The sequence below is a fragment of the Anolis carolinensis genome, chromosome 1, assembly GCF_035594765.1.
Source record: "Anolis carolinensis isolate JA03-04 chromosome 1, rAnoCar3.1.pri, whole genome shotgun sequence".
Lineage (NCBI taxonomy): Eukaryota > Metazoa > Chordata > Lepidosauria > Squamata > Dactyloidae > Anolis > Anolis carolinensis.
The window spans coordinates 182,006,489-182,020,927 of NC_085841.1; the positions used below are offsets into that span (position 1 = coordinate 182,006,489).

Below are 14,439 nucleotides of genomic sequence, written 5' to 3' on the forward strand. Positions count from 1 at the left end.
AATTAAAAAAGGGGATTTAATAATAAAAGGAAGTAAAAAAGAAGATAATGAGAACAAAACACACCAGTTACATAAAATTGACTTCCATCTTATACACGGTGTCTTGCATAACAGAAATTTTGCCATCCTTTCCTCCACCATCACACTCTAGTATCTGTAATTCACACAATGCCTATTATTTACATGTTCTTAAATTTTGCAGACCTTATCATCTGTCTCAATTTAAATTAGTACTTTGAATTCTTCTTCTTTTAAATAATTTTTGACCGTTTCCCAGTCTGTCTGTTTTTTTGGTCTTCCTTGATTGTTTTTTTTAATAAGTATGTTAACCTATTCATATTCATTATTTCCCAGATCTTATTTGTCCAACATCTTATTTCCGGTGCTTCTTTATCTTTCCAGTATTTAGCAAAAACCATTCTCGCTGCAGTGGTCAGATAGTAAAATAGGATTTCCTTATTTCTATCTTTTTCTATATTTAACATCCCTAAGAGGAAATATTTTGGGTCCAGATCTATTCTAATCTGCAACATCTTTTGGATTTTGTTTTAAACATTTTAAAATGGTTTTGATGTATATGGCTCTGTCTACACTGCCAAATAGAACAGATTCATCTTGCATGGGTTGTAAGAAGTCCACGTGATTATAATTGGGTTTTCAGCAGAAATGCTACTTTCAACTGTTGATCTGGAACAAGATAAATCACAGTTTAGTCCAGAGCTTCCTAGAAATTATCCTGGTATTTACTGAAGTGTGGACAGCTGAGTTGGGTCAGATCTGAGATAATCCAGTGTCCACAATTCAAAAGGGCATATTGTTGTTCCAAGTTGTGTCACAGCCTTGCTGGTGGCATCATTTCTGAAGATCACATGGTTGGGGACCTTGATGTGCCTTTACTAGAAGTTACCTAATAAGCAAGGCAGTTCATTAGACCAACTCATGAAAATATGTGGGGGATAATACGATAAGGTAGGAAAAATAAGAAAGAAACCTACAGCCTTTAGTATACATCTTCAAACTGTAACCCTTCATCTGTATTGGCCTCCAACACCCAGAAGCCCTAGTTTGTTCAATGGTCAGGAATTCTACAAATTGGAAGTCCAAACAGCTGAAGGGCTGCAGTTTGAAGATTCCTGGCCTTTAGCATTGTGCATGAAAAATGGATTCAACCTCTAACATAAAAAACCCAAAACTACAATCACTAAGATTATGAAATCATTTTTGAAACATTCATTTGTTTTATATATCATTAAAAATCTTCCTGTAATCAGTTTGACATAGCTAAAAAATGCTAGTGGGCTTCTCTCTCCATCCAAAGCAAACAACAAAGCCTATTCCGCTGCAGCGTCTGTTCAGCATGTGTTTTTAATTTCTCCTGATGCAAGGAATACATAAACTCAGAGAGGCAGTACCGTTGGCAATGTGGAACACGGCTGCATGTAGCTCTTGGTAAGTTTTCCTCACAGCCCAACTGTCAGCTTTTGCTATCTGAGTCTGCAATGCAACAAAGTTTGACACCAACCAGTACTAAGGTGACAGACCTGTGGTTCGCATAAGACAAACATGAAGGCAATGCACTTACAACAGAGACACAAAACAGTTATGCTGACAGTTGGAGATTGTCCAGTGAATGCCATTTATATTCACCTTGAAGTGAGTCCTCGCTGGAGAAAGACTGGAACTGAATGGGGGGGAAATCACAGACTGATGGAAAGAACAAAGGGAATTGCTGTCAGAGGCCATATGTTTGCAGAAACTGATGGCATTCCTCCTTTCAGATCTTTAAATTACAAATTAAAGGACTATATCATATTTAAAACTCTAGCATGTGTCTTAAAGGAGGAGAGTTGGGCTTCCTTCTTGGATCCTTTAGTTTTGGGGGGATTTTCTAAATTTCTAAAACTACACTAGACCCTAGGCATGTGCCTAGTACAGTGTACTTAATGGTAAATCCCGACTGGATTTTCAGATCTTTTAACATGTTTGGAAATCACTTAAAATAGATGAAAATTATCTGATATTTATGAGGGATGGATACCAGGCAATTTCTTTTTCTTAAAAGAACAAAAAAAGTTGTCCTATAAAATTACTTTCACTAAAACATCCGTATTAATCTGAAGCAGCAAAGATTCTTGTGGCACCTTATAGTTTGAAGAGGGTGCATGAGTCCCCTGGGATGCCATGTTGTAACCCCTGAAGTCTCCAAAGAGACTCCTGAAGGCTCCAGATGAACTACCACAAATTATAATTTTTGGACAAAACACACTCTCCTAATCTCCAAACTACCACAAGTATATGACAATGCAGGTCCCTTTGCCAGATATTCCCTTCCTCAACTCTCTCAAACCCTTACTTTTGACTAGTTTTCACTTCTTTACAGTTGCTCACATCTGTTATAGATGAGCAAATTTCTAGTATTCTAAACTTAAAAGAATACAGTTCAGTTTATGAGACACGTGTTGCCAGGAATACTTATGCATGGTTGTAGATAAGGATAAAAGGTACTGTTCCATTATTCAGGCATAGACCCCAAGGGGGCACTAGACAGAGAAGATTATCAATTTTCCAGGAGGGAGGGAATTGAAGGAGGAAAACTATTTCACCCTGTTTTCCTGTTATTCCCCCCACTCATGATGCCATTGTGGAAACAACTCTTGTCTATGACATGGGAAAGGAGGGAGGGAATAACCTGTGAAAACAGGGAAAATATTTTCCTCCTTTGATTCCCCTCTCCCCATAAAATGGACTATCCTTCTTTTAGCGCTTCTCGTGGCATGCACCCAGATAATGGAACAGTACAGGATAAAGTATTTATAGTGGGAGGACAAGGAATTAGTGCACATAAAATACAGGAAATGACAATTACTGTAACAGTAGTCATAAATAACCAAACTAGAGTGACAACAAAGACATTATGGAATTAGTGACATGATCCTAAATTTACACTGTAAAAAACAGAGTTGAGGGTTTTGATTTGCACTGAAATCTGTTTTTGAAATTCTTTTGTTCAAGAATAGTCATTGTGACATCTGCAATTGAATGTCCTGAAAGGCAAAATGTTTATTAGTTGTGTCCTGTGATACCTTGGATAATGGTCCTAAGTTTGCAATTTCAACAGCATTTACTGCCTCAGTAGGTGGGTTGCAGGAAATGGACACTGGATCCACAACTGTAAAGGCAACAAGTCTAGTCTTGATTTTTTTTTCTCAGCACTTCCCCTAGCTGCTCCGAGTTGTATGGAAGCTTTCATGTTGCCAAAACAGAGAAAGAGGTTATGTTGAACTCAGAGCAACTATAACAGCATTGGAAGCAAAATCTAGAGTGAGTTTGTTAACTGCATGGTAGCAGAACCACTCCACCACTCTCTGCATTATAGATTTTATGCTGTGGAACCTATGCACCTCTCAATGTTGTAGGACAGCAACTACCAACACCTGCAGAGACAATGAGAATTGCAGTCTGATTTGGAGGATTGCCCACACCACATCCCTGTGTTACAGCAGCCATTGCTTCTTGCAGATATTTTAAATGTATTCAAGTCAGTGGCCTCCCTGCAATTTACTGGCAACAACACCGTTCTGCAGTAGGACTTAATCTCAACACTACATTGATGTAAGAAATAGGAAGCTTACTGAGAGTCGCTGCACTCTGTTCGTTTTCAATTTCAGTCTCGGCACATCAAAAAAAACTTTGACATATGACACAGCAAGAGTACGACAGCCCGGCCTCGGGCGAGCAGAAAATACATATGAAGGGGATCACTATGAAGTTGCTGGAAGCCATCAGGGCATCCCAGGTAGCTGGCAAAGACTGAAGCTGAAAAATGCTCATTGTTACTTTGCTTGTTTATTTCAACTTGCACTGCAGAGAACCTCGAAACACTTGTCCAAGACAAAAGTCGGACAGAGGCTGTCCTCTTATGGCAGATATGAGTGATTTCTGGAATACTTTTATTTCATCCTGCAAAAGCATTGTTTTGGCTTAACTGGGATGCTGTACAGCCCATCTACAGAGAAATCAAAGTGCAGTCCGCATCAGCTGACATAAAAATCAATTGTGCTATTTACAGTGTAAAAGGCTCTTTCTACAATGGTTTTTACCCTCTGATTCCATCCCATGACTCTGTGGTCCTGATGCAGCAGCTGAAGCAGTGTGTCAATATGAATGTGTCACAGCGATGCCTTCAGTAATGGTGATAAGAAATTATCTGAACCATTCACACTGGAATTCTATTGATTAGTCCAAACTAGAATAGACATAGTCTGCCATTTCTGAATAGTAAAACAATGGGCTGATTCAAAGGACAAGTAAACCAGCATTGGAGCTATTTTGTCACTTATCACCCATAACCCTGTCCATCTCGTTGACAGTCTGCCACCTCCCTGTGACAAACCTATGCCTCTATAATTATCAGTCCTGTAATGTTCCCATGCCCTACGTGGTGCAATGTGTCCCTTCCATTTCTGTGCTGGCATGCCAATTATAAAGTGACGTAAGGGAGCAGAATTATTCTATTAGCCCCCTCCTCCTCCTGATTCCCAAGCTTCTTTTTTCTGTTTATTTCATATTTTATACTTGTATTTACTTTTGGGGGGTTGTTTTTCTAAGGACCTTATCACACGGTCTTATAACCCATCTCTGATTGTCCTTTGTCTACTGATTCCTATGGGTCTTATCACATGATGCAAGGTCCGTTTCATATGGAACTGTAGGCACGCATAGGTTAAAGATCTACTGCATGTACATTTTGTAAAATGGGTAAAAATCAACTTCATTTGTCTTAAATTTCTCCACATGCATGAAAGGTGGACTTTTTTGTTTGTGGTGGTACAGCCACAAATGTGTACTGGAGAAGACTCCCGAAAACAGAAACCCAAACTCCCGTTATTTCAGAGCAGCTGTTGCAAGACCTGCAGATTATTAACTCAGGCTTTACTTGTTGAGACATCATTTCCTCAAATCTGAAATAACAAATATTAGACAAGTGTTTGGATCCAAATTTTGGTGCTTCCATTTAGAAAACAGAGCAACAGCAATTCTTCCCTCCTGCTTATGCCCACACTACTGTTTCATAAAAAAAAACCAGCATGATCTCATGTTTGAGTGTTGGATTAGGACTATAGAGAACAATGGTTTGAATAATACCCACTTTCTGTGGAAACCCACTGAGTGATCTAAGGCAAGTCACAGAGGAAAACAATAACAAACCCCATCTCAACAAATCTTGTCGTAAGCATGCCTTAGAGTTACCATAAGTTGGAAATGAATTGAAAGCCATGATGTTTCTAAACACTAGATATGAACCCAGATGTAAAAACCTCAATGGCACCAAACCCTGTATGATTTTGACATTTTAGCAAGGTCATCCCTGGAGAGTATGTAGATGGGAGACCGTTAGTTAATGCCAGGTGCTGTATAATCAGTAAACAGCCAACCATCTTCTTGTCTAAGAAAATTATGACATTAATGTTAGAAATATTAAAAATTAGCTAGGTATGTTTAATTACAAAAATGTGAGTCAAGCACCGGAAGGGTTAAGTGGATGCAATGACTCAGCAAAAGCTGCAGTTCAGTATAAGCAGGTGAGCCTATAGCTTAGTAGGCCTCAGTGTGAGAAGCTTCGGTGAGAGACGCTCCAGCGTGAAGGTGCTGTGTGTAAAGCTACTGTGGGAAGCTCCTATGTAAGTTCGGTGTGAGAGGAGGCTTTGTGAGAGTGAAACTAGAAGCTGTTTATCTGCATGAGAAAGAAGCCCAGCATGGAAGCAAAGAAGGAAGTATAAAGAACTTTATTTGTGTTATGGAAACCTTGTTTTTTAAAAATAGTGCAACCATATTATTTTGCTACAAAGAAAGGTCTCCTAAGGAAGAGATAACATTGGTGTCTGTGTTTTTGTTCTTTTTATCACATTTGGCTACTGGTGCTGGGTCACGCTGCTGCTAACAAGTTACTCTGCTATACATTTATGTGGAGGGTCTTTTGTTAATAAGCCCACACCCAACAGTCACCATACATGGCAGTCGAAAGGCAACTTGAATGCACAAACATACACACTATTCCATGTGAGATTTTTTCTCATTAATAGAGAACTTGCTAAAAATGATTCAGCTCTAAAAACCAGAGGGTTTTTTTTTTTTTTTTTTGTAAAGCATGAGGCTTGTCAGGCCAGACATATTCCCATGCCATTTCAAGCACCTTATGATGTCTGACAGCAATACATAAGAAGACTGGTTTCTGTGTTGCCAAACTCGGTACCAGTTTCCACATCCACTTCTTCCAACATTGCCCACTACAAAAATCCATATAGGGTTCACTGTTGTGAAAAAGTGTGACAGGCACAAAGACGTATTCAGAACACAAGGCAGACTTTAATGAAATCTGTTGCCAGCTTTCAGCTTGGGTTTTAGGCAAGAGATTTGTGAGCTTCTGGCCTGTTTTCCCCTCTCCCTCTGAAGCGGAACAGCTCTTACCTGTGCCATAGCAGAGCTTTCAGGATTAATTAGTTAATGTTTGTAGAGACCTTTCAAAATGCAAAGCTCTGTGTAAATGTCAGCTCTTATTATGAGTAAGCAGCTTTCCAAAGGCAAGCCACTCAGTGAAAAGAGGCAGAAGTTGAGAGGAGCCACATTTTTTTTGTTACCTGTGGGGATCTGTTAAGAATTATCTGGGCTTAAGTAAAACCCATTCTCCTGATTTACACTGAAACAATGCCCTTTGCCTCACTTGAGTGCAATCTAATGAAACACAAATCCAGTTTGAAAAGGTTTTGGTGCCACACCAGAACACTGAGGACAGCACATGGCCATCTGGGATGTGAGTTACCCACAGTAGTGGAGGAGGGGGGGGGATATTAGGTTGCCTTTTGCATGACATATAAAACTATTATTTTTGAAGCCTCCTTTCTCCTTCCAGACATGTTCCATTTTACTGGGTGGCATGGACTCCTTCAGGACATGGAAATACACACAAACATATACAAGCACATAGCACTTCTGTTGGGAAGCCAGATTAAAGTTTTTTTTTCTATTCTGCTCTTCAGGGGCACCAAGAGAACCACAATGTTTTTGAAAGCCAGTGCTAAAACAGAAGGTGCTTTATGGAAATGAGATGGCTGGATCTGCATGCCTCTTCGCCCACATCAACAAGAAAAACATTTCCCCAGCTTTTCACACTGGCACATCTGCTGGGCCTGACGAATTGGGAACAGCTTGTTCCTATTCCCAGCCCTTGGCCCCACTGTCTATGGCAACATATTGTCTTATTAAAGCCTTGCTCTGTGTCACGGAATACCTGATGAGGAAAACAACACCACAATAACCTATAGTTAATAATGTACGGTCTTTTTTTTTTTTTTTTTTTGCTCACAGTTATGTTTATACCTCACTGGTGTCAAAAGGAAGTTTTCCATTTACTGTAATGGATTTAGAAAAGGGCCCACATGCTACACATTCCAGGGGGAAAAACTCCAACTGATTTATTGTAGGACTTAGTGTCATTATGTCTTAGAAGAGGCACAAATAGGCACCATTTAATAGCCTGTTTAGAGTGCTCTGTTTAGAGAAGCAGGCAAGCTTTTCTGCTCTTCAAAATGGTAGAAGAACATGTAAAAAGGATGAAGAGGGACAGGAAATATCTTGAGTGGATTGAGGTAGAGAGTGCTTAATAACTTAAAAGGCAGTGTAAATGCCAAATCCACAGAAAATTTGGAGAACTCTATGCAGAAACATCTGCAGGACTTTCGGGAGGGAGGGGGTCAGTAAACCCATGAGCAATATTTCCATATCTTTTTGAATATACAGGCAGTCCCCGAGTCACAAACATCTGACTTACATATGGGGAGAGACTACAAGAAGTGTGATAAATCTGCCTCTAGGAAGGGAAAATCACTCTTGAAACTGCTATCATGGGAAAAGGTATCTCCACTGAAGCTTTATCGTCAATCCTTGTTTCCACAACAAGACATTTTTTTTTCAAAATCCAATGATCACAGGGACAGAAAGTGAGGTGAAATCTTCTGAACAGGGGCACAGGCAGCAAAACATCACAGGGGTGTTAATCGTTCCATATACTATCTAAAGCTTATATATATTTGGCTGGAGTTATACTTTAAAAATGTACCTCTTCCGTCTTAAGTGGAAATTTAACTTAAGAACAAACCTACAGAACTTATCTTGTCTGTAACTTGAGGACTGTCTGTAATACAAAAGGTAGTATAGGCCAGATCTGTAAAATTCACATTTTAACTGCTGCTAGATTTGATGGGATGGATGCCATTCCCGGGCAGGTCACAATATACTGGATTCATAACAGCTGATGATAATAGTACATGTGAAAGGAATCTAGGCATCTTAGTAGATCAGAAATGGAATATTAGTTAACAGTATGATCTGGGAGCTAAAACAACCAAAGTGATTGTAGTCTGCATCAATAAGGATATGGTGTCTAGGGACTTCATCAGATTACACTGGGAAGTGTTCAGAAGTGTTCAGAAGAAGAGAGTCAGTCTAACTCCATTTCATAATAAAAAGGAGTTTTCCCCTACCTTATAATCACACTGTTTAGTGCACTCAATTGTTTTGCATATTTTTCAATGAAAAGGTTTCCACACTGTAGACATTTGGCCCCGCCCACCATCCCTCTCCATGCTTTTTGGTACTTCAACTCCCACAATTCCCAACAGCTGAGAGGGAGAGAGAGAAAAGGGGTGGGAGGGAATCCCATTTGGAACAGCAAAAGCAAAGGCTCAACTGGTATTTTGGAGTACAACTTCCACAATTCCCAAAAGTAGAGCGAGAGAGAGGGAGAAGAGGGTGGGAAGGAATTCCATTTGGAATGGCAGAAGCAGAGGCTCAGCTGATGTTTTGGACTACAACTTCCCCAATTCCCAAAAGCAGAGAGAGAGAGAGAGAGAGAGAGAGAGAGAGAGAGAGAGAGAGAGAGAGAGAGAAGGGAAGGGAGGGGAGGGGAGGGAATCCCATTTGGAAGGGCAATAGCACTGGCCCTCCCAACACAGGACAAAGACAAATCATGGAAGGAAGGAAAAAAGTACCTTAAAAGGCTATTTTATTTTTTTGCAAAGTAGAAGCATTATGAGGTAGCTTAAAACCAAACCTTCCTGCTTAGGGGGCAAAAGGAAATGACGGAAATTGCCCCAAAAAAGTTTATTTTTACTCCTCCCCCAATTTCTCCTCCCACAAATTAGGTGATTCTAACCTGAGAGCAACAAGGGTTACTTCATTCCAAATTTGGCAAAACATCCAGAGTTTTGAGAAAAATCAATTTCCTTACCCCTTCCTGATACGTTGGGAAAAAAATGCTGCCTTCCACATTTAAAAGACTCAAAATATTGCACTTTAACCAAAATGAATGTAGTCGACCCACAGAATACCACATTTTAAGTATAGAACTCAGTGGAATTAAGTTATGGGTTGAAGTGGTAGATAAGAGTTCCTAAACTATGACCCATGGGCCAGATATGGCCCACCACTGTCATTTATCCTCCCCCTGCTACCACCATCCCCTTCCTGCCGTCTTGTCCCCTTTGTTCCACCCTAGCTCCCCTTGCTCCACCCCATCCCCTTCAAACCACTTCATCCCCTTCATTCTGCTCTATCGAGTCCCCTTCATTCCATCCTATCCCTTTCATGTTGCTCTGTTTCCTTCATTCTGTCCCATCCCCTTACTCCGCCCCATACCTTTCATGCTGCTGCCTTCCTTTCATCCTCTTGCTCTGTCCAGTCCCCTTCATTCTGCCCCATTCCCTTTGCAATGTACTCGCAGCATGGAAGGGAGGGAGGAAGGGAGGGTGATCTTAGACAAGCCACACACTCTTAGCCTTAGATGAAGATAAAGGCAAATTCCCTTTTAATATATCTTGACAAGAAAACTCTGTGATAGAGTCTGAAATGACTTGCAGGCATACAACAACAACAATCCTAATTAACAGCCAAAAGCAGGCCAACACTTCCCATTGAAATACTAGTAAGTTTATATTGGTTAAAATTGTTCTTCACTTTAAATATTATATTGTTTCATGTTTTTTGTACTACAAATAAGGTGGGTTTTTTTTCAAACTATAGTCATTATCCTCCCGCCCCCCCCCCCCCCCCAACAGTTTGAGTGATCATGAACCAGCCCTTTGCTTAAAAAGTTTGCAGACGACTGGTCTATATCAAAAGAAATAATAGTCCTACTCTATTCTCCTTTGGTCAAACTTCAGTTGGAATACTATATCCCATTCTAGGCAGGATAATTTTAAAAGGATAAGCTGGAATGTGTCAAAAGGAGGGTAACATGGTAAAAAAAAATTCTGGAGATCATGTCCTATGAGGAACGGTTGAGGGAGCTCAACATGTTTAGCTTGGGGGAAAAGAGGAGACATGAGAGCCATGTTTAAATACCAGTATTTGAAAGGATGTCAAATTGAAGATAGAACAAGCATTTATTATTTGCTCTATACAGTAGAATATAGAACAATAACTATATATAGGAAAGAAAATTCCATCTAAACATTAGGGAGAACTCCTGATGGTAAGAGCTGTTCAAAAGTAGAATATGCTGCCTTAGAGTGAGATGAAATCTCTTTCTTTGGGTACTAGGGAAGCTCACAATAAAAGTTCAAACAAGATAACACAGCTCAACAACAAAGAATATTGATGTCTTGGTTTTTAGACCTGGTACTAGGGTTATTGGCACACTGATCCAGAATATTGCAATGAATAGACCGCTTCATCTCTAGTTTCTTAGATATGGTGTGTCAAATTACTGGGAAGTTTGTAACATAAATCTGTACTTTTGGTATGAAGTAAGTAGATTTTATGTAGTACACTTTTCTTTTAATTATTTGTTTCCTTCATGTTTAAAAGATATTAAACACTGTATTAAAATATCCTGAGTGAAGACTGGTATATGACATACCGTATATTCTGTATCTCAGAGAGAAAAGCTGATAGGGGAAAACTGGTGCAATTTTTGGACTCAGCAGGTCAAATATACCCAGAAACAGGGCTCACGTGTATTAGCCACGATATTACAAAAAGTCTTTTATAAAAACAAAAAAATCATATTAAAACATACTTTAAAATAATCAGAATGATACAATAAACCACACCTCAATTAAAAAGCCTTCTGCAACAGTGTTACTCAAAAATCTAGGTTAAAAGAAACATCTTTGCTTGTTGGCTGAAAGACTACAAGAAGAGGACCAACATGACATCCTGTGCAGAGGATTTCTGCAGCCTGGATGAAGCCACTATGACAACTCTCTCCTGTATTCTCACTAAACACACTGTAAAGGTCTGGGAACCATAACTGGGATATTCAGAGGCAAGACAGTGGCCCCTTACACACTGCCCTATATAACAGGACCTGATCCCAAGTTATCTGCTTATCTCAGGTTATCTGACAGCGGAGAGTCATATAATCCAATTTAAAGCAGATAATCCAGGATCAGATTCTGGGATATAGACCAGTATAGAAGGGGCCACAATGGGAAGGGTAACAAGGTCAGACCAGGTGTTAACATACCTGCCAGTTCTGGAGATCAACCAACTCCAGGAGCTTTTCATAGCCAACTAGGCATTGCAGTCCTATGGAGGTGACCACCTCACCCAACTTCATGCCGTTCTTCCTCCACTGAAAGCCTTGTCAGGAAGGGAAGAAGAAAAGAAGCCTGTAAGATTGAATGAAAGAGGTGGGGAGAGCAAACTGGGATAAAAGAGGAAATGTACAACAAGAGAGGAAATGTTTTGCAAGGAGGAAGTGAATAAAATAGGAAGTAATTACATTTGTAGGATAGCAGGACCCCTGCAAAAGAAAAAGAAAAAAGGATGCCCTATTTTTTATCTGAGACAAAACATCTCCAGGCAATTGTAGGTTCTCCAGCAAGATTTTGCTGCCTACTTCCAATGGACGTTGACCACATTGAAGGAAGTAAAAATGCACATAGGGCAGCAGTGGACGTGATGGCAAATACTTCAAACCTTTAATAATATCCACAAATATGGAAGGGCTATATAAAAGTAAACACAGGAAGGGATGAAAGAAACTGGCAGCTGGATACAGGATAAAAGGGTGAAAGGGAAAAGAGAGAGGAAATGATAGAAAATGAGTAAGAATACTTTGAGAGCTAGGTGGATTTGGATGGGGAAGGCACAAAAATACAAATTAAAAGTCATATTTTGTAAGGTTATAGGTCAGCAAATTTTGCCTGAAACAGCGGCTGTCCAATGATTGAACTTGAATAAAACTGCCATATGATAGAGTAAAGGTAAAGGTTTCCCCTGATATTAAGTCTAGTTGTGTCCGATTCTGTGGGTTGGTGCCCATCTCATTTTTTAAGCCGAAGAGCCGGCGTTGTCCATAGACACCTCCAAGGTCATGTGGATGGTATGACTGCACCACGAGATGCAGAGCTATTCTTAAGAAATGGGGCTACAAAGTGGATTCCACAACATGTGAGTGTAAAGAAGAGCAAACCACAGACCACTTACTACAATGTAGGCTAAGCCCTCCCACGTGCACAATGGAGAACCTTCTTACAGCGACACCAAAGGCACTCCAAGTGGCCAGCTACTGGTCAAAGGATATTTAGTATAATGACAAGTTTTTAACTTTGTGATTTTTATATACATTATAACTGCATTCTCATTTCTGACATGATAAATAAATAAATAAATAAAAAATATCAGTTTAACTAGAGCAATGGTTCTCAACCTGGGGTCCGCAGATGTTTTTGGCCTACAACTCTCAGAAATCTCAGCCAGTTTACCAGCTGTGGGAATTTCTGTGAGTTGAAGGCCAAAAACATCTGGGGATCCCAGGTTGAGAACCACTGGACTAGACCATCTACTGCTCATATTCTGTCTCACAATTAATCTCAACAAGTCATTCTGGAAACACCACACACACCTTACTAGGAGACAACTCCTGTATGGATTTAACACATAGTCCAATTATTTGAGAAAACATTTTATTTTACTTCTACATTTCACATGCATTTTTGAAGGGATAGACATGGAAAAATAAAACTTATTAACATTGCATTTAAAAATAATTCAAAGAAACAAGAAACACACATATTAACACTTCTAACAAACTGTATAAAATATATAACACTATGTTTTTTAAAAAAAACTCTTCACCTCTCTATTGAACTATGTTGCCACTTCAGAAGCAAATAAGCATTCATGCATCTGCGTAATATAGTATTTTAAATGGGTTAAAGACTGTACTATGCAATGAAAATTCTGATTTGATCCTGAAGAGCCCAGAAAAATAGCCAGCAATCTAGTGACAGCAGAATGAGAAAGGCTTTCCTTTGAGCCATATCCCATGGCTACTCTTTTGTCCTCTTTATAACAGACTTATGCTTTCATGCCCCAGTGTTCCTAACAAAAGAGGCACATTTGACTCCTCTTGAAACAGCAATGCTTCTAATTACTCAGATGTTGGTTGTCAACACATCTTTTTTTGTAAATGAACAAGCTGAAACACAAGAGCAGAAGATGCACATCTGAAAAGAGCTGACCACTCCTCTTTGTTGGCCGGCAAGACAAATATATCTCATTGATCAACAAAAACAGACAGAAAGAGGCAATGGATCATTGTATGCTGTTTTCTTGCTTTGAAGCTTCCTGGTCCATTTAGAGACAGTCACTCTAGGTTTCCCCAGGCCTTTTTCCAAAGCTATACCCTGTTCATACGCATCACAAGCTGCAGCGTGACAAGGAGACTGGGAAGGTAACCTGAAAGGCAAACACATACATGACTCAGAATGGAGAGGATTTCTTGCAGTGGTGGTTTGTAACCATACTATTCAAACATCATTTAGATTAGCACTGAACCATTGCATGTGCCAGTTGACATAAGCGCTGAACCATTTGCACCGGTACCATCTGCTTTGATTAATTCAAAGCTCACACCTGCAAATAGAAGGAACTGAATCGTAACTAGAAAAGGGACAAGCACAGACAATAGAACTGCTGCATTTCCTATGTCTGCCTTAAATTCCTTTGTACATATTTTGTGCTAATTCAGTTCATGCACTTAAGCAGAAAGGGTGCCACTTGGTGTTTGATCCATAAGAGAGTAGGGAACTCTTTTTTAGAGTTCAGGTAAACTGTGTCATGAAAATACTAACATCAGTCTTCATATATGCATGTCCAACTTAACAGTGTCCTACCTGTTCAAATGGAATTTGGCTATGCACAGTAGTACTTTGGTTTCAGTGCAAAGGAGTGTATTGCACAAAATTGCTATGCCATAGCAGTTGCATGAGCAGTGATACTGATATGAGGACACTCATTACCACACCTCTCTCCATTAGTGCAAAAGCAGTGATGCGGTGATCATGGTCCAACAACCACACTTCTGCATACCTTCGTACTTCTGCTTACCTGTGTACCTTTCTCCACATCCTCTGCTTTGAGTTTTTGTAATTA

At 39.7% G+C, this 14,439-nt stretch overlaps 1 protein-coding gene and 1 long non-coding RNA gene across 5 annotated transcripts in view; both read right to left on the bottom strand.

The window, feature by feature from the left end:
• The window catches only part of LOC134295710 (uncharacterized), a 57,273-nt gene extending 44,669 nt beyond the window's left edge, over window positions 1-12,604 (bottom strand). The window contains exon 1 of the long non-coding RNA XR_010002341.1: window positions 11,525-12,604. This is a non-coding gene — a long non-coding RNA (uncharacterized LOC134295710). The remainder of the gene's footprint in view (window positions 1-11,524) is intronic.
• A 347-nt stretch (window positions 12,605-12,951) lies between these two features.
• The window catches only part of LOC100558787 (uncharacterized), a 178,642-nt gene continuing 177,154 nt past the window's right edge, over window positions 12,952-14,439 (bottom strand). For all 4 annotated transcript variants that reach the window (XM_062961117.1, XM_062961110.1, XM_062961106.1 and 1 more), the window contains one exon: window positions 12,952-13,743. In XM_062961117.1, coding sequence (XP_062817187.1) covers window positions 13,685-13,743 — 59 coding nt within the window. In that variant the 3' untranslated portion in view covers window positions 12,952-13,684. The remainder of the gene's footprint in view (window positions 13,744-14,439) is intronic.